This window comes from Oryctolagus cuniculus, chromosome 19 (assembly GCF_964237555.1).
Source record: "Oryctolagus cuniculus chromosome 19, mOryCun1.1, whole genome shotgun sequence".
Lineage (NCBI taxonomy): Eukaryota > Metazoa > Chordata > Mammalia > Lagomorpha > Leporidae > Oryctolagus > Oryctolagus cuniculus.
In genome coordinates, this window is record NC_091450.1 from 46,181,519 (window position 1) to 46,201,381 (window position 19,863).

Genomic DNA, 19,863 nt, shown 5'->3' on the forward strand with positions numbered 1-19,863 from the left:
ATTCATTCATACTGTCTCAAAGGACGGGATTTGCCCCCTTTTTATTTATGTACTTCCACTTCACTCCAGAGGCAGAGAGGCACAGAGATAGAAAAACAGGTATCTTCCATCTGCCAGTGAGCCTTTTTTTTTTAAAGATTCATTTACTTATTTGAAAGTCAGAGTTACACAAAGAGAAGGCGAGGCAGAGGGGGAGAGAGAGAGAGAGAGAGAGAGAGGTCTTCCATCCCCTGGTTCACTTCCCAATTGGCCGCAATGGCCAGAGTTACACCGATCTGAAGCCAGGATCCAAGAGCTTCTTCCGGGTCTCCCACATGGGTGCAGGGGCCCAAGGACTTGGGCCATCTTCCACTGCTTTCCCAGGCCACAGCAGAGAGCTGGATCAGAAGTGGAGCAGCCAGGTCTTGAACCAGCACCCATAAGGGATGCCGGCACTTCAGGCCAGGGTGCTAACCCACTGCGCCACAGCGACGGTCCCAGTTGTGTCTTCAAACATCCACAATGGCTAAGTCTGGGCCAGGCCAAAGCCAGGAGCCCAGAATTGAATCCAGATCTCTTGCGTGGGTGGCAGGGACCCCAAAAACTCGACTCCCAGGGTGCACAGTAGCAGGAAGCTGGATTGGAAGCACAGTGAGGTCTCAGACCCGGACACTCTACCCAGGCACTCAAACCAAGGCACATCTTGAGCTTTTTGCCAGATACCTGCCCCAGATTTCCCCCCTTTTTAAAGGCTGAACAGTGCTCCTCGGGTTCTGAATCCCTGCTTGGGACTCAACCTACTGGGCTGTCCTGCCACTCCCTGCCCCAAGACGATGGGGTGACTCCCGATCCAGGCAGCGTGAAGTGGCGTGGGGTGATGTCATCACACTTCTAGAACAGTGTGCAGTTTAAAACTTTGGAGTTCTTTACTTCTGGAATTTTCCATTTAATATTTTTCGGATACTGGTTGACGACAGGTAACTGAAACTGGGTGAAGCAAAATTGCAGATAATGTGTGTGTGTGTGTGTGTGTGGGTGGGTGGGTGGGTGGAATTATTGTACCCAGCCCATGGACGTCTCCTTCTACTTGTCTGACCAACACCTGACTCCCAGCTTTGCCTCTCACTAGGTGCATGACCTTGGGAAAGGTCCTTCCCTAACTGCACCCTCAGCTGCTGTCCTGTAATAAGATGATAATGAAGCCGGCGCCGTGGCTCAATAGGCTAATCCTCCACCTTGCGGCGCCGGCAAACCGGGTTCTAGTCCCGGTTGGGGCGCCGGATTCTGTCCCGGTTGCCCCTCTTCCAGGCCAGCTCTCTGCTATGGCCAGGGAGTGCAGTGGAGGATGGCCCAGGTGCTTGGGCCCTGCACCCCATGGGAGACCAGGAAAAGCACCTGGCTCCTGGCTCCTGCCAGGATCAGCGCGGTGCGCCGGCTGCAGCGGCGGCCATTGGAGGGTGAACCAGCGGCAAAGGAAGACCTTTCTCTCTCTGTCTCTCTCTCACTGTCCACTCTGCCTGTCAAAAAAAAAAAAAAAAAAAAAAAAAAAAATGATAATGATAGTCTTTATCATATCTTAGGGCTGGCAGGAGCATCAAATGGATTTGCATCGTGCAAAATACAAGAATGGCTGGGACCAGTGTTGTGGTGTAATGGTTTAAGGAACCCCCCCCCCCCCCCGCTTGCAACGCCAATATCCCTTTGATATTAGAATGCCAGTTTCAGTCCTGGCTGCTCCACTTCCAATCCAGCTCCCTGCTAATGACCCTGGGAAGGTAGCAGAAGATGGCCCAAGTACTTGGGCCCCTGCCACCCACATGGGAGACCTTCATGGAGTTCCTGGCTCCTGACTTCAGCCTGCCCCAGCCCTGGCTGTTGTGGCCATTTTGGAGAGTGAACCAACAGATGGAAGATCTCTGTCTCTCTATGTCTCTATGCCTTTCAGATAAATAAATCCTTAAAAAAAATCAGAAGATTGGCAGCAATATCTCATTGCTAGCTGTGATTTTCATGAGCTTTCCCATCCAATCCACTCCCCAAATTTCTTCCCTCCCATGAACCTGCACTTACCTGGGCCAATACACTATCCCATGGACTTGATCTTGTGTCTCCAACTGGCCCGTGAACTCCAGGACAGGAGAATCTTGTCACTCACCGACACTGTCCCCCTAGACATGTGCCTTCCCCATAGCTAAGCACAGTTGCTTCCTAAAATACACCTGCTGATGCATAGGGAAGATATGTCTATTTTTAAAGTCTAAAAAAGACTCTGATTCTTCACTTAAAGCTTTCCTCTTGTGTAAGCCAGTCGTATATTCCTCCAGGGAGGGGAAAAAAATAACCTGTTCCCTTTAGAGACATCTGTGTACAGAATTTGAGATCCCAGCTGCAGCCCTTTGAACTAAGAGAGTCTAGCAGGCTCTAATGAGTCTTGTACCTTATAATCTATCATCAAATTGGACGTTGGATTAAGAATTGCTAATTGTTCATCACCAGCCCCAATTAGTTGTTAATGAATAATGTCACTAATTACAGGGTCGCATAACAGAGTAGAGGGGTGTCACTGGCACCTCAAAGAAGACGCCTGACTCAGCTCTTAGCCGGTGCCCTGACAGCAGCAGGCCATGACAATTCTTACCGATGACACTGTGGACCCTGCCACCTCGTGGTAAGAGTCCAGGCATTTCACAGCTGGAGGGAACCCTACAGATCAGCAACTCCCATGCTGCGAGCTACAGGCCTCTGAAGTGTTTTTGTTTTTGTTTTTGTTTTTGTTTTCTTTTTTAAGATTTATTTATTGGCTGGCGCCATGGCTCAACAGGCTAATCCTCCGCCTAGCGGCACCGGCGCACCGGGTTCTAGTCCCGGTCGGGGTGCCGGATTCTGTCCCGGTTGCCCCTCTTCCAGGCCAGCTCTCTGCTGTGGCCAGGGAGTGCAGTGGAGGATGGCCCAAGTGCTTGGGCCCTGCACCCCATGGGAGACCAGGAGAAGCACCTGGCTCCTGCCTTCGGATAGCACAGTGCGCCGGCCACGGTGGCCATTGGAGGGTGAACCAACGGCAAAAGGAAGACCTTTCTCTCTGTCTCTCTCTCTCTCACTGACCACTCTGCCTGTCAAAATAAAAAATAAAAATAAAAAAAGATGTATTTATTTATTTGAAAGTCAGAGTTACACAGAGAGATAAAGAGGGGCAGAGAGAGAGAGAGAGAGAAGTCTTCCAGCCACTGGTTCACTCCCCAATTGGCCTCAATAGCCAGAGCTGCACCGATCCAAAGCCAGGAGCCAGGAGCCTCCTCTGGGTCCCCCACATGGACACAGGGGCCCATGGACTTGGGCCATCTTCCAGTGCCCTACCAGGCCACAGCAGAGAGCTGGTTCGGAAGTGGAGCAGCTGGGACTCGAACTGGCGCCCACATAGGATGTTGGAACCACAGGTGGCAAGCTCCACCCACTACACCACAGCATCATCCCCTAAAGGTTTTCATGAATGCATGGTGCACCTAACTTAGATGCCTTCAGGCCATATGCAGACAGAACACTTCCACTCCCCAAATCCTCAATCCAGTATGTTCCAAAACCTGAAACTCTCTGGGCGCTGCCATGATGCCTCCAAGTGGAAATTTCCACACCTGACCTCATGTGATGGGTCACAGACAAACACAGGTGCACTTAAAAAAAAAAAAGGATTGCATAAGATGACCTTGAAGCTATGTGTAGACGATGTATCTGAAAGACACATGCATTTAGTGCATAGACTTGGACCCCATTATTCAGGTATCACAGCACAATAGAATTCACAGCTCTCTTTGGTCACACATCCTCAGTGGAAAGTTTTGTGAATGTATATTCCTGGGCCTTCAAAATAGCCACCCATTATTTTGTACGTTCTTGGTCAGCTCACCCATCCCCATTGTTCTCTGCGATGACTCCAGACCTTGGCCACTTTTCTGTAGCTCAGGAACCTACACCCACCTCTCATTCTTTGTAAATGACTTCAGGTCTTCATTCACAAGCAAAGTGTGAGTCATAGAACCTTTGCTTCCTGCCGGTCAAGACCACGACCCTCTTCATGTCCTGGGTCCCAGCCCCTCTATGCCTTCTGCGTTCATAACTCCTCTCTCTCCTTGGTCCAGTCTGCTGGCTGCATCTGCAATATTGCCTCTGTATCTCGAGACAATTGCCTCCAGGTCTGCAGATACCAAAATGTGTGGATGCTCAAGTCCCTTCTATAAAATGACACAATATTTGCCTTTAACTTGCACGCATCTCCCTGCCTACTTTAAATCATCTCTACATCACGTAGGATACCTAATCCAATAGAAATGCTATGGAAATCGTCATTAGACTGTACCACTGCTGGCATAATGACAAGAAAGAAGTCTGTGCGTGTTCAGTCCAGATGCAATTAAAAAAATAGTTTCGGTTATGGCTGGTTGAGTCCACAAGAGCAAAGCCCTCGCATAGGACAGCTGACTGTGCTATGTTCAAACAGAGCTCTTCCTGTGCTCGCTCTGACAACAGATGCAAGCCGTGAGGTCACTGGATAGGCTGGCTGACTGTGTCGGATGAGTGAGTGGAGTCTTGGGTTGGCACCGTGTCGGGAGTGGGATGTACCCAAGAGCAGGGCCGGGGCTCCGACCACTGAACCTGAAGCCTGGCAGTGGGGAAGGATCCTCACTGGAGCACAGCTTCCAGTTAGGAGAAGGCTGAATGCAGCAGAGGGGAGCCCCGTGCAGGGGAAGTCACCTGTCCCCCACCCAGGGTGGCGGACAACGCCTGAGACCATACGTGGAACCCAATGGAGACAGGTGGACCTAGCACCACTTTAAAGCAACCACTTTTATGGGGCCACCACCAAAGATGCTTCAACGTGGATGAATCTTTTAAACGAAGAAGCCAGACTGGAGCAGGTGCTGTGGGGAAGTGGGTTAAGCCATTGCCTGAAACATGTACATCCGGGTGTTGGAGCGCTGGTCAGGGTCTCGGCTACTCTGTCTGATCCAGCTCCCTGCTGGTGTGTCTGGGAAGCAGTGAACAGTGGTTCGAGTACTTGAATGCCTGCCACCTTCATGGGTGGAGAGATAAAGTCTTGGATTTGGGGAGTGAACCAGTGGATGAGTGCATGGAAGATCTCTCTTTTTCTCTTTCTCTGTCACTCTTCTTTTCAAATTAATACATACATCTTTTTTTTTTTTTTTTTTTTTTGACAGGCAGAGTGGACAGTGAGAGAGAGAGACAGAGAGAAAGGTCTTCCTTTTGCTGTTGGTTCACCCCCCAGTGGCCGCCGCGGCTGGCATACTGCGCTGATCCGTAGCCAGGAGCCAGGTGCTTCTCCTGGTCTCCCGTGCGGGTGCAGGGCCCAAGCACCTGGGCCATCCTCCACTGCACTCCCTGGCCACAGCAGAGAGCTGGTCTGGAAGAGGGGCAAACGGGACAGAATCCGGCACCCCGACTGGGACTAGAACCCGGTGTGCCGGCGCCACAGGCGGAGGATTAGCCTAGTGAGCCACGGTGCCGGCCCATACATCTTTCTAAAAAGAAGCTAGAAAGCCACATATTGTGTGATTCCACGTATAGAAAATGTTCAGAATAAGCAAACACTAAGATTCGGAAGGCAGACCAGCCCTTAGCGGGTATGGTGAACTCTTTACTGAATGAATGGATGGATTAGTGGGTCTGAGGTTCAGATGGAGGCCAGGGCTCACAGATGAGCAGAAAGAGATGAGCCGGTTCAGAGGCACACAGAGGTATTTCTGGGGTGGGAGGGGACTTCCCACAGGAGATCCACAAGGAAAGGAACGGCTTGGGCAGCGGGAGAAGCAGGTTCAGAATAGCATCAGGGAGAAGCAGGGGCTACCACTGTGACACAGCCAGCCAGGCCCCGGCTTCACAAAGCAGAGATGAGCGGAGGGTACATCCAGGTAAAGAGAGGCACTCCAGCCAGCAGAGCCCAGTGGAAGCATCTAGCCATGATCTTCAGTGTCCACCCTGAGGCTCCTTGGGAGATGGGCCTCGAGGCACCTGTCTCACTCCATCTTCCGTTGCAGGAAAGGGAAAACCATGGGCTGGGTCATTTAGAAAGGAACTCGGTTTATTCTGCTGGCAGTGCTGGAGGCAGGGAGGGACAAAGTCAGGGGGCTTTGGCAAGGTCTTTCTTGCCCATGGAGATTTTGAGGGGTCTCGAGGTGGCACAGGGCATTGAATTATAAGGCAGAGCAAGTGTCCCACAGGGAGTTTTGTGACACAGCCATTTCCTGGATAACTCGTTAATCTGCTAACCCGTGCATAGGTTAATCCATTCTCATTCCCCCTTATAGGTCCTACCTGGGCCTGTACCATGGGGATTACATTTCAGCCTGAATTTGGGTCAGGCCATTTAAACAGCATCTACAAACCTCATGAACTTTCATGCGACGCTCTGCCCCCTTATTCATGTTCAGGGGGAATGATCTATGGCTTTCAGCAAATTATCAGAGAGGCCCTTGACTCAAAAGAAGTTTGAAATCCACTGGTCTAATGATGGGCTGTTGATGTCCCATAGAAAATCAACTAAAGATCTCTCTCTCTCTCCTTCTCTCTCTCTCTCTCTCTCACCAACTCTCCCTCTAGGCTCTCTGTCCCTCTGCTTTTCAAATACATAAATAAGTAAATCAATCAATCACTCTAGAGAATAACAGGGGCACAAGACACAGACGTGGGAATCTTTCAGAGGCTTCTGCACTCACGTTCCAGGAAATTCTCTGTGGCTATGGGTGATGCTTCTTCTCTCAAATTCCTCAGCCCCACAATAAAACCTCATGCATCTCACAACTCCCACGGTGAGGTGCATGGACAAAGATGGACCAAGGCTACCCCAGGAATGACCGAGGGCTCCAGGGGAACAAGCGTAGAGCAAAGACCACATTGTGGGGGCCATGGTGGTCTCATGCCATCGTAGACATGTGTATGAGTCCTCGTCACTCTGAGGAGGGACTTACTATAGACATTATGAAGTCAAGAGATTACACAAAGGATCGAGATTTATTGATTTATTCCTCTTAAGTCTAAGGACCCACTGGCCCTGTGTCTCCGCAGCCCACCATACAGGGCCAGTAGCAGGTGCCTCCATGATGGGACATGCATTTTTAGTCTTCTGACACAGGACAGAAGCAGGACTCACAACCAAGTCCCTTCCTACCCAACCACCAATCTACCTGCTGACCTGAACACGTATCCATCTCCAATTCAGCTCCCACCCAGCTAGGAGCAAAGGAGCATACTGACCCTAACTAACCCGTGCCTAAAAGAGCCCAGTATGACCCCCGTATGACCTTCCTGGGGTAGCGGAGGTGAACACCACCACCATTTTGAGTGTGTCGTGTGTGCAGAAGAAGTAACTGCACCTGCACATAACATGGAGCTCGGTGCAAACAGATGTGTCGTGTGCCAGCGGCAACCCAATAAAAACTCCCGTTGAGCTCCCAATGTAGAGCCAGTGGTGGAACCTCTCTCCACTGTGCTGCCCTTCTGGCTGGCATAATTAAAAGTTCTCAGTGAACCTTTCTGGGTTCATGCTGACTGCTTGTTCACTTTTTTTTTTTTAAAGACTTATTTATTTGAAAGGCAGAGTGATAGAGGAAGAGAGAGAAAGAGACAGAGAGACAGCGACAGGGCTCTTTTATGAACTGGTTTCCTATCCATATGGCCGTAATGGTCAGGTCTGGGCTAGGCTGAAGCTAGAGAAGCCAGGAGCCAGGAACTCCACCTGGATCTCCTCCATGAGTGGCAGGGGCCCAAGTTCTTGGGCCATCCTCTGCTGCCAGTATGTTAGCAGGGAGCTGGATCAGAAGTGGGGCAGCTAGGACCCAAGCTGGTACTCTGATATGGGATGCCAGCCTCCTAAGCACAGTGCGCCACAAAGCCAGTCTCTGCTGGTAGATTTTGGTTACAAATGAGTCCTGAACTTCGAGGCAGTATCACTCCCATCCCCCACCCTTACACTTGACCCTTGCTCTCCTGAATGGCACCTGCGCACTTTGTATACCCGAGACTCCGCAGTAAACAGAGAAGAGCAGAGGACAAACAGAAAACCTTGGAAAACAGCTGTTTTCCAGGCAGGAGGAAAAAACTCTTCTAAGAATAAACAGGGGAAGAACTCAAACAGAAATGTTATAAATTCCTTTCATGTAAAAATCTCCTTTTATGGCCGGCGCCACGTCTCACTAGGCTAATCCTCCGCCTTGCGGCATCGGCACACCGGGTTCTAGTCCCAGTTGGGGTGCCGGATTCTGTCCCGGTTGCCCCTCTTCCAGGCCAGCTCTCTGCTGTGGCCAGGGAGTGCAGTGGAGGATGGCCCAGGTGCTTGGGCCCTGCACCCCATGGAAGACCAGGAAAAGCACCTGGCTCCTGGCTCCTGCCATCGGATCAGCGCGGTGCACCGGCCGCAGCGCGCCGGCCGCAGCGGCCATTGGAGGGTGAACCGACGGCAAAGGAAGACCTTTCTCTCTGTCTCTCTCTCTCACTGTCCACTCTGCCTGTCAAAAAAAAAAAAAAATCTCCTTTTATTATCTTGCCTACCACTGGGCAATCTCTCCTAACCTAATGCTATTTGGGTTATGAGAAGTTCTCCACGTCCCCACTTTTACCAAAGCAAAATCATACTTATTAAAAATTTGGAATCATGCTAAGAAGGAGCAAACCTCACATCCTAATGGTAAAGAAATCCTATTGTGTCTGCTTTGTAATAGCCAAAGGATCATACAATGTCTTCCCTACAATTAAATATCCCCATCCACTATTAACAAATGAAGCATTTTACAAGTGAAGATACATTAAAAGGAGACCATTCGTGCTTGATTCTATTTTGTACAACAGAGATGCATGTAATATTAATGACTCATGATCACGTTAGTTTCTGGGTTCCTTTGAAAGTGCATTATTAATCATCGATTCATGTTACCGTAACTCGGGAAATAGAAACGAGCTCTTTGCTTAGTGCCTTTATAGATGTCGGCTGGGCATCCCCAAGCACTTGGACCTCTCTGTTGCTACTATTTAGGGTCACATCCTCCTTCTGTTACCTGTCACGGCTGGGTAGCCAGCATCCCCTGTGTCAGGTTGGCCAAAATATCAAACTCCCCATCTGTCAGTCCATCAGTTGAATTTCATCCCTTGAAGATCAGCAGGCCAGAGGGTCTTCAGGCACTGGTTGTTAAAGTCTCAGTATTCCTGAAGGTCACACTCCAGGTCTCAGCCGACACCTTGGCAATGACATTGGTATCTGCAGAATGCCAGGAGGACAGCCCTGCGGCCTTGCGGGGCAGCTGTGGTGGGCACTGAGCCACGAGCTGGTTTTGGCTCAGGGAGTTACAGGGCTATAAATGACCTTCCCTGGGGCACAAATCTGTCCACGGGTGACTCTGCTCTAAGGCGATTTTTCAGCTTGAGTGGGAAAGAACAGGACGTCTCAAAATCCTACTCCTGTTTATCACGGATTTGTCAAGGGAGAAAGAACTTCACGATCCCAAGGAAGGAGCTCTCACTCCTAGTCCAGGATGCCTTCTCGTTATCCCCCTTAACACCAACAAGCACGCCCCTCTGAAACCTGGCCACGGCCACAGGCCTCTGTCACCTCCTGTGACTGGACAGAACCCAAGTTCCAAAACTTCAGGGTCATGTTGAGCCCAAGTTGAACTTGCAAGAAATAGCGTAAAGGTCACCTTGGTTGAAAACCACGGCATTCCCAGGGGGCTCAGCCATCCCGCCAGCCCCAAACAGCCACACCCTCGTCTCTGCACCTGCTCGTGTTGTGGGACACGAGAATGCTACAGACAAGATGAAGCGTCAGATCTTGGGTGGGGAGGTTGTCCGGGATTGTGCATCTGGACCCCAGATGTAACAGCAAGAGTCAAAGAGGGAGACAAGAAAGCAAAGGAGGGAAAAAAGCCAGGCGGCCGAGGCAGCGGGAGCTGAAGGGAGAAGAAGTGAGGTGGCTGTGGCCTCTGGAGCTCTCTGAAGGACCCAGCCCTCCCAATGTTTGGACTTTTGCTCCATACGGGTCGTCCCCAGGACTGCAGGAGAATAAATCAATGCTGCTTTAAGTCAGCGCGTTTGTGGTGAGTTGACCCAGCAACAAGAAGAAACCAAGAGGGCATCGAAATCAACCTTCATTCGAGAGCCTTTCTACTTGACATTCGCGATGGGTAAGCCAGGAGATTTGGATCCCCTTGTCCTTGAAGGCAGACGGACAGCATCTGGGACCAGAGGCAGACGGAGAATTCCAAAGGCCCCTCAGTGACCCAGAACACCCCACAACCATCACCCTTTTCTATGTGATATGGTACGATGTAAAAAGACAGGAAATGCTGCAATTATACATGTTTCCAAAGATAAAAGGCAGCCCCCGATCCCACTGCTTCTCCATAGAGGGTACATTCCAAGGCTCCCAGTGGGTGGATACCTCAAACCTTGGCTTGCACTAGTTTTCACCCTCGCACACACTGTGCCTATGACACTGTGCATGTCAGGACCCGTGAGAGAAGAAGAACCAACAGTAACGATCTATTGCAATACGAGCTATTGAAAAACACGAGCTGTTCATTTCTGGAGTCTTCCGACCACGGTTGAGCACACGCAACTGAAACCGTAAAAAGCAAAACCGCAGAGCAGGCCATCCCCCAGGGCATGCGACATTGTCCAGCTTTAAAGAGTTCACCGCACAGGGGGAATGCACTTGGGAGCTGCCCTTGGACTCTGCGCGTGATGGACCAAAAATGCCACGTCCTCTCTCAGCAAGACACCTACGCTCCTAAGATAACCCGCAGCTCCTAAGCAGCCGTTTGCACCCTGCGGCTGAAGCCCATGGCTGCATCAGCCTCTCCCCCAGTGCCCTCGGGTCCGGGGACTCGCGGGTCCCCAAAGCTGGCCCTGCTACAGACCTGATGGGGAGGGAAGGGTCTCCGGCGTCCCACCAGTCCTTCGGGGGGCTGATGTACATACACCACAGCTCCCAGCTGTACCCGTGCGCCGAGTTCTCATAGCGCTGCACTTCAAAGTCGTCCTGCTTGATGTTGTCGATGGACGGCAGGATCACACGCTTCCGGTTTTCCTGGATGCGAGACAGAACGGGCTCCGCCCTGAAACACAGAGAAACCGCCATGAAGCCGCTCTCTCCGAGCGGAACGAGCCAGTCTGCTAGGAGGCTGGGCTTTGGGCGGGCTGAAACTCCGAGGGAAACTGAGGCTCCCCAAAGCCTGGGGGTGCGGCCATGGTGAATGAAGCCGCTGCCGACGTGGGCTGGGAAGTGTGTGAAAAACACAGGGCACACCTTCGCCCATGCTGGAACCACCAACAGGATGCCTGATTTGGCCCGAGAAGCCTGGAGTGAGGATTCAGGGCAAGGAGTCCCCTACACTATGGAAGTGCCACGCCACGTTGTGGCGCAGGGAGTTAAGCTGCTCCTTGCGACACCCCCATGGCCCTCGCTGTTCCACTTCCCATCCAGCTCCCTGCTAACGCGCCTGGGCCCCTGCCACTTACGTGGGAGACCCAGATGGTGTTCCTGGCCCCTGGCCTAACCTGGTCCAGCCCCAGCCATTGCAGCTCTTTGGAAGAGTGAATCAGCAGATGGAAGATTCTCTCTCTCTCTCTCTCTTGTTCTATCTCGATCTCTCTCCCTCTCTCTCTAACGCTCTCTCTCCCTCTCTCTGCAACTCTGCTTTTCAAATAAAATAAATAAATATGTTTTAAAAAAGCAAGTGCCAAGCGCCTCTTTTTACTATTTTAAAGATTTATTTATTTATTTGAAACAAGGTTACACAGAGAGAGAGAGAGAGAGAGGAGAGAGAGAGAGAGATCTTCTATCCACTAGTTCACTCCCCAAATGGCCGCAATGGCCAGAGCTGCGCCGATCCGAAGCCAGGAGCCAGGAGTTTCTTCTGGGTCTCCTAAGCGGGTACAGGGGCCCAAGGACTTGGGCCATCTTCTACTGCTTTCCCAGGCCACAGCAGAGAGCTGGATTGGAAGTGGAGCAGCCGGGTCTTGAATTGGCACCCTTATGGGATGCCGGCACTGCAGGCGGCGGCTTTACCCGATACCAGCCCCAACCAAACACCTATTTCATACCCACAGTATCCTGGCTTCATGATTTGCATTGTTCTAGGGCTTTACCCAAGCCTCATCAGCTTCCCCTCAGGGTGTTCGCTGCCATCTCTTATTTTTTTTTCTGCTGGTATTCAATTCTCTTTCCCAAAATAGGTCACCTCTGCCCTGGCCGGCCTGGTTTTAATAAGCCCTTCACCGGTTTCTTTGTGTGTGACTATTTCAGTAGTTTTAATTGATTATTTAATTGATTTGTTAAAAGGGATCTCATTGAATTGGTTCACAATGCAAAGCTGGGAACTAATTAAATGCAAAGGCAGGCGGAATCTTGCCTCCCAGCTCAGCTCCCGCACCTCAGCTCTGCAGCAGGCGTCAGCCGGGGGCTCTGGCTTCAGGTTCAAGGTGTAGCCCGCTGGCTATGGACAAAGCAGATGGTCAGAGAGCTCCGCCAATGCGTCCCTCTGAGGCAGGCGTAGGAAGGGATCATTTCCCATTCTGGAGAAGGAAGAGGTGGCCCTTGGAAGCCAGCGCATTAATCTCCCAGTTTAGACCAGAGTGCACGCACGCCTTGGAAAAGAGTCAAGTGAAAAATTCCATTCCTAGGCATTATTTGGAAGAATAATGAGAACCTGCGGCCTACAACCCATCTCTTTTCATTTGCAGCTATTGAATTACCTGTTGGCACGGCTCATCTTTCTATTTAAAACGAGCAATAAAATACACCCCGGGCCATTGACCCTCCAATACTTTTGCGCACACCGTACAGGCTGCGGCCAAATGGGACCGACTCGCTGAGGCTGCACGACCCGCTTCCAAGCCTTGCCCCTTCCAAGGCCTCACTGATGCTGTACTGCCCTGGGAATGCCATTTGCACCGCAGAAAGTCTGACCTCTAAGAAGTCTTAGACCAAATGCTGCCTCTCCTGAGAAGCCTTCCTAATTTACCCCAGTAGGACGGTTTTTTTTGCTTCCTTTCAACTTTTTTTAAAAAATTATTATTATTTTATTTTATTTGGAAGGTAAAGAGACAAGAAGAGATCTTCTTGTTCACCCTCCAAAAGCCCGCAATAGCAAGGGCTGGGACAAGTTGAATGCTAGAGCCAGGAGCTCCATCCGGTTTTCCATGTGGGTAGCAGGGACCCAAGTACTTGAGCCATGATGTACTGCCTCCCAGGGTGCACTGTGGCAGGAAGCTAGATTGGAAGCAGAGGTGGGACTCGAACCAGGCACTCTGATATAAGACGCAGGCCTCCCACACATACCTACCGCACAACAATGCTCACCCCTTCCTCTCAACGCCTAGGCTACTTCCTCCACCTTACGCAGGGCACACTGACAGCTAAGGCTGCCTGTGCCGATCACGGCACACACTCTTTCTCCTTATGAGCCGGGGATAGCTGGTATTTATTGAGCACTTACTGAATGCCAGGCGTGATTCTAAACATTTCATAGGCATTGTCCCAGCACCAATCTGATGGGGTGGAGTTTCTGATTTTACACAGGAGGAAAACAAGGTCGAAGGACATTCAAGCCGCTTCCCCTAGGCCATGAGGTCAGCAGGTGGAAGAACCTGGTTTATAACCTAGATATTCTGGTATCAAAACATCTTGTTGAGTGGGCCCAGGATGGTCTGGGGCTGTGCACATAGAAGCACTCCATTGCAGCCCACTGCTGTGTGGTGAAGGCAGTCTGAGCATGGGGGCAGAAGATGGTAGCTCAACTAATGCTACACAGCTGAAGACCTGGATTCTCGTGTCTTGGAGAGAAGGTACAACTCCTCCCCATCACTTGCTCCCCTTCCTGGGGACGTCCTGCCTGTTGCCATGTGTCCAGCAATGCCTCCCTACAGAAGTCCACTCCCTTCCCCAACCTCCAATGAACACTGGGCTTGGACTGCTGAACTGCTTTGCCAACAGATGTAAGCAGAAGCTTCAGGAGTCTCTGGAAGGTTTGGCAGGTGTTCTCTGCCCTGAGCCGGAATGTTCTGGGCAGGTGTATTCCTTGGATGCCAGAACACAGAGGACGGGCAAACATGGGAAGTCACAGACAGACACCAAGAGCTCACATGGGTCGCTGAGATCAGAGATGATCACTACGCTCAGTGTGCCCAGGACTGTTCCAGCATTACCACTGCCAAGTCCAGAGAAACCTCTCAGTACCAGGCAAACATGGACAGTTGGATCCCCAAAACCCCAGCTTAGAACAGTGTCAGGGTCATGGCACGCATTCAGCAAATATCATCCAAAGAGTGAATTCAGGCAGCCAATGTGTTCAGGAGCGGGGAACCTTTTATCTGCCAAGGGCCATTTGGAGGTTTAGGACATCATTTGTAGGCAGTGGTGACGATCAACCTAAAAATTAGACTGCTATAGATGCATTGAATTTTGAGTCCCATCTGCAGTTACCTTAAGGCCAAATGATTTAGTGGCTGGACGTTCCCTACCCTTGGCTGGTGATTGATAATGGAGGACTGGGCTGGGACACAGGTTGTGAAGACAGAGAAGGAGACAGGGACGTGAGAAACGGTGATGGTAGAACCAGGGAGCCGTCATTTGGCTTAGCAGTTAAGATGCCTTTGTCCCATACGGGAGTGCCCGGGGTTTGATTTCTGGCTCTGGGGCTCTTGACTCCAGCTTCCCATCAGGGTAGACCCTGGGAGGCAGCAGTGATGGCTCAACTTGTGTGGTCCCTGCCAGCCATGTGGAAGTCCCAGATGGACTGTCCAACTTCCAGCTTCAGCTCCGGCCCAGCCCTGGGCACTGTAGGCATTTGGGAAGCGAATCAGTGGATAGGAGTGCTCTCTCTCTCTCTCTCTCTCTCTTTCTCTCAAACAATTTTTTTAAAAAAGATAAAACTAGCTAGACGTCAGAGGCAAGGTTGCTTAGATGAGCAATATGACAACAAGGGACAACTGAGGTGTCGGGAGATGCTTCCAGTTTTGTCACAAAGAAATGAGGAGGTGATGATGTGGAGGAAAAGACATCAGAGATGAGATGTCACGCCTGGGGCTGCAGTGGGACACGTGAGCGCATCTGTTCAGAAGCTTCCTAGCTCACTGGTTCTCAGACTGGAGTGTGCACGAGTTCCCAGGAGGTGCTGCTTAAAGAACACTGCTGGAAAGCCGGCGCCACGGCTCAATAGGCTAATCCTCCGCCTTGCGGCGCCGGCACACCAGGTTCTAGTCCCGGTCGGGGCGCCGGATTCTGTCCCGTTTGCCCCTCTTCCAGGCCAGCTCTCTGCTGTGGCCAGGGAGTGCAGTGGAGGATGGCCCAAGTGCTTGGGCCCTGCACCCCATGGGAGACCAGAATAAGTACCTGGCTCCTGCCATTGGATCAGCGTGGTGCCCTGGCTGTAGCGCACCGGCTGCGGCGGCCATTGGAGGGTAAACCAACAGCAAAAGGAAGACCTTTCTCTCTGTCTCTCTCTCACTGTCCACTCTGCCTGTCCAACAAAAAAAAAGTACACTGCTGGATCCCAGGCCCAAAGCTCCTGACTTCACAGGTCTGGGTGGGGCCCGAGAATTTGCATTTCTAGCAAGTTCCCCAAGCTGCTGGTCTGGGGACCTCATTTGGCTAACAGTTACGATTGAAGGCAAACAACTCCAGGGCTCAGGGAAGAGGCAGGGAGTCCCCAGGCTGGATGCCAGCAAAAAGCCGGGGAGGAAGCTGGTGTCTGGTCTGGCGATGGTCAGGCCAGTGCTAACAGGGATTAACAGGCCAGGTTTCTGCATGGTCAGACACATAGCCATTCTCCTCCTTCCATCCAGCCATGAGGAAGATTCCACAGTTTGTCGCAAAAGCAGAAGCAGAGACCTGGTAATGTCCAATTAGTGATGGGATATTGGTTCTTCTTCTTCTTCTTTTTTTTTTTTTTTTTTTTTTTGACATGCAGAGTGGACAGTGAGAGAGAGAGACAGAGAGAAAGGTCTTCCTGCCGTTGGTTCACCCTCCAATGGCCGCTGCGGCCAGCGCGCTGCAGCTGATCCGATGGCAGGAGCCAGGTGCTTCTCCTGGTCTCCCATGCGGGTGCAGGGCCCAAGCACTTGGGCCATCCTCCACTGCACTCCCGGGCCACAGCAGAGAGCTGGTGGGACAGAATCCGGTGCCCCGACCGGGACTAGAACCTGGTATGCCGGCGCCGCAGGCGGAGGATTAGCCTAGTGAGCCGCGGCGCTGGCTAGGGATATTGGTTCTTCCAGTCTGGTCCTGTGAGCAGCAGCGACTCAAGATGCTATCTTTGAGTGTAAATAATCATTATTTATGAAATACAAGATTCTTCTTACTAATTAAGCAATCCAGGGCACAGGTTATTTAACCTCCGCCTCGATTTATCGTTGGTTGGTTAGCAATAATCATTTGACCATGCTTTTAAACTCAAGGCCCTATTTGAATTTCAACATGCTCACTGAGTTGGGCATTTTTGGTGCTTCCCTCTTCAAGCGTTCAGAATTGTCTACTCCCTGTGTGCTCACCAACCAATTTGTCTCATATTGTTCTTTTCACCTGGAAAATCATCAGGATCACATCTGTAGAGCCAAAACTTTCTCTTCTTCCAAATGCTGTTAAAGGGAATCCCTGGCGTGGCGACAACGATGGAACCTTTAAGAGGCGGGACCTACGGAAGGCAATGAGGTCACCACGGCCCCGCCCTCATGAACGCAGTCACCGGAGGCCAGACAGAGGGATGGGTCCACTGCATGGTGGACTTGCAGCCTCCAAAACTGTGATATAAACCAATATCTTTTCTTTACACATTCCTCAGCATCCAGTGTCGTATTACAGCAATACAAAATGAACTAAGAGGGGCCGGCGCTGTGGCACAGCGGGTAAAGCCACCACCTGCAGTGCTGGCATCCCATATGGGCACCTGTTGGAGTCCCGGCTGCTCCACTTCCTATCCAGCTCTCTGCTAATGGCCTGAGAAAGCAGTAGAAGATGGGCCAAGTGCTTGGGCCCCTGCACCTGCATGGGAGACCTGGAAGAAGCTCCTGGCTCCTGGCTTCGGATCGGTGCAGCTCTGGCCGTTGCAGCCATCTGGAGAGTGAACCAGCAGATGGAAGACCTCTCTCTCTCTCTCTCTCTCTCTCTCTCTGCCTCTCGTCTCTCTCTGTGTAACTCTCACTTTCAAATAAATAAATAAATCTTAAAAAAAAAAAAAATGAACTAAGACAACTATCTTACCTCTTAACCAAGGATTATTTGAGCTCTATCTATGCATACCATTTTTACCAGGAATTTTATGATGATGGTGACGATGACAGTGAAGACCATGAGAGCAGCAACAGTGGATAGCGCAGACAGCAGTCAAGTTTCTCACTACTGCCTGGTTTTATCCCAGTCAACAGTCTCACCTTCTTCTTCAACCAGTCCATCTCCATTAGTTTTTCTAGTGGCTCCAGAAAAAAACAGGTAAATACACCCTCCCTCCCTCCCACCCCGATTCTACTCCCTTCTACTCCTCTAGCTTGCAGCTCACAACCTACCAGCCAGCGGTGAATTCCACGTGGGCATCAAAGAAGCCGGTGACTTGGCCAGTGGCCACCTTCCAGCCCTCGATGCGGGCTCGGATCAGGCCCTCTCTCTTCTGGTTACGCACCACCTTCACCAGCCCGGGGTAGCGTTTGTGGACGTACTCTTCCAAGGGGGCTTTCAGCTCCTCTACAAGCAAAGACACAATGCAAGAAGGTCTGTACACATTCATTTCCAATGTGCACCCCGTGATGTCTACAGATCTCCTGGAAGCTAAGAGATCACAAATACGTTTAGACGTTAGAAATACTGGTAGAGAAGAGAGCTTAGCTGTGCAGGGAGTCAGAAGTCTTCCCCAAGGCAGTCACCCAGGAGAGCGAAGTTCTGACGGTGTACGGTGCACACACTGCACAGACGGCAGATCTGGGTTTTGTATTGCAACTGCTGCAGACCAGCAGGTGTCTTTGAGATTTCCCTTCTTTTTAAGATTGATTTCTTTATTTATTTGAAAGGAAGGCAGTGTTACAGAGAGGAAGAGGTCGGGAGGAGGGAGGGAGAGAAAGGGGGAGAGAGAGAGAGAGAGAGAGAGAGAGAGAAATTGATCCATCTTCCATTGCTGTTTCACTCCCAAAATGGCCCAGGGCCCAGCAAGGCTGAAGCCAGGTGCCAGGAGCTTCACCCTGGTCTCCCATATGAGTGGCAGGGGCCCAAGCACTTGGGCCACCTTCCACTGCTTTCCCAGGCTCATTAGCAGGGAGCTGGATCAACAGTGGAGCACCTGGGACTCAAAGTGGTACCCGTATAGGATGCCGGTGTCGCCGACAGCAGCTCTACCCACCAAGCCACAATGCCAGCCCTGATATTTCTTTCCTTTGTGGCTCTTCCTCCTTATGTGGCCAGAATTCCTGTCCCTTTACTGACCCCTGGGGCCTGTTTGCTGACTTCCGTATGGGCTTTTCCATCTTCACATAGACTGGTTCTTACAACATGAGTCTTAAAATGCGAAAGAATTTTTTATCCAGGCATAGAAATGTCACCACGGTGGCAGAAGCAACGGTACCAGGAATTGAACGCTCTCCAACAAGCAGATGTGGTAGCGCTTTGTTTTTATGATGCAATCTAATCCTGAGAGAAAACTAAGGTTGCTAGATTCATCCCACTGATTAACCAGATGAATTCCATTTTGCAAATGAAGGCACAGTTGTAGGAAGGCTCACCCATCCCAAGGACACACATTGGGTAGAGAAGAGACAAAACACAGCTCATTTGCGTCTAATTTCACAAAGGCTAATATCTTTGTCTACTTGAGAGTCATCAGACCTGGGGAGGAAGGAGAAAGGCTAACAGAGAGAGCATTCCCATATATCCTCATTCTTAGTCTCCACGCTCCGAGAGTCTTACTCTGGAGGTCTTTCCTTAAGTCTAGGAACAGTCCAGTGATCCTGATGAAAACAGGTCCAGGTACTTTAATAAGCACTGTCACCTGGGGCTTTGGTGTAGCGAAAGCTAAAAATGCTGTATTCACAGATATCGTGCAGATCCCTTACTTTCTGGGCATACATGGAGTTTTCACCAAATGAACACTGTATCTGTGCAGTATAAGCAGGGGCTAATTTTTATGTGTGTGTGCTGTCCCTAGAAAGTCGCAGCCATGTGACCTGGAGAATGCAGAGGGAATTGGGGTATGCAGATTGCTGGGGTTCCCAAGGGTAGAGAGATGTGAAATGGTGACTGTCAATCAAAGGTAAGGATGATGGGGCAATGGGAGTGTTACCCACTGAACCGTGTCCCTCCAAAACTCATCCATTGAAGCCCTACGCATAAGGACTTCAGCATGCGCTTGTACTTGGAGAAAGAAATGACTGAGGGAGTGAGTATTTGGTCTAGTGGTTCAGATACCAGTTGGGCTACACTTGTCCCACACTGGAGTGCCTGGGTTCAGTACCCAGCTCTGGCTCCTGAGTCTAGCTTCCTGCTAAAGCAGACCCTGGGAGGCAGCAGTGATGACTCAAGTGCTTGGATCCCTGCCATCCATGTGGGAGACCTGGGTCAAGTTCTCCACACCTCGCTTTACCCAGATTCAGCCAATGTGGGCATTTGGGGAATGAACCAGTGGACAGGATCACGCTCTCTCTCCCCTTTTAAACAAATATATTTTTAATTATTTAAAAAAAGAGAGTGAGGCTTCATTTTATTACTTGAGAGTTCAAATAAGGCTGTTGAGTGGCTCCCGATTCACTTTTGACCAGTGGCCTTGAAGAAGGGGACATCTGGACACACACAGACACACCAGGGCCATGCGTGCACAGAGCAAAGAGGACCATGTGAAGAGGCAGCAA

The 19,863-nt window shown here is 50.8% G+C and overlaps 1 protein-coding gene across 1 annotated transcript in view; it reads right to left on the reverse strand.

Moving 5' to 3' along the window:
- GALNT17 (polypeptide N-acetylgalactosaminyltransferase 17) overlaps positions 1-19,863 on the reverse strand; it is a 505,081-nt gene that overhangs the window by 237,298 nt on the left and 247,920 nt on the right. The window contains exons 4-5 of the mRNA XM_008257969.3: positions 17,539-17,713; positions 10,896-11,093 (exon numbers count right to left, since the gene is read on the reverse strand). Of these exons, the coding sequence (XP_008256191.1) occupies positions 10,896-11,093; positions 17,539-17,713 (373 nt within the window). The remainder of the gene's footprint in view (positions 1-10,895; positions 11,094-17,538; positions 17,714-19,863) is intronic.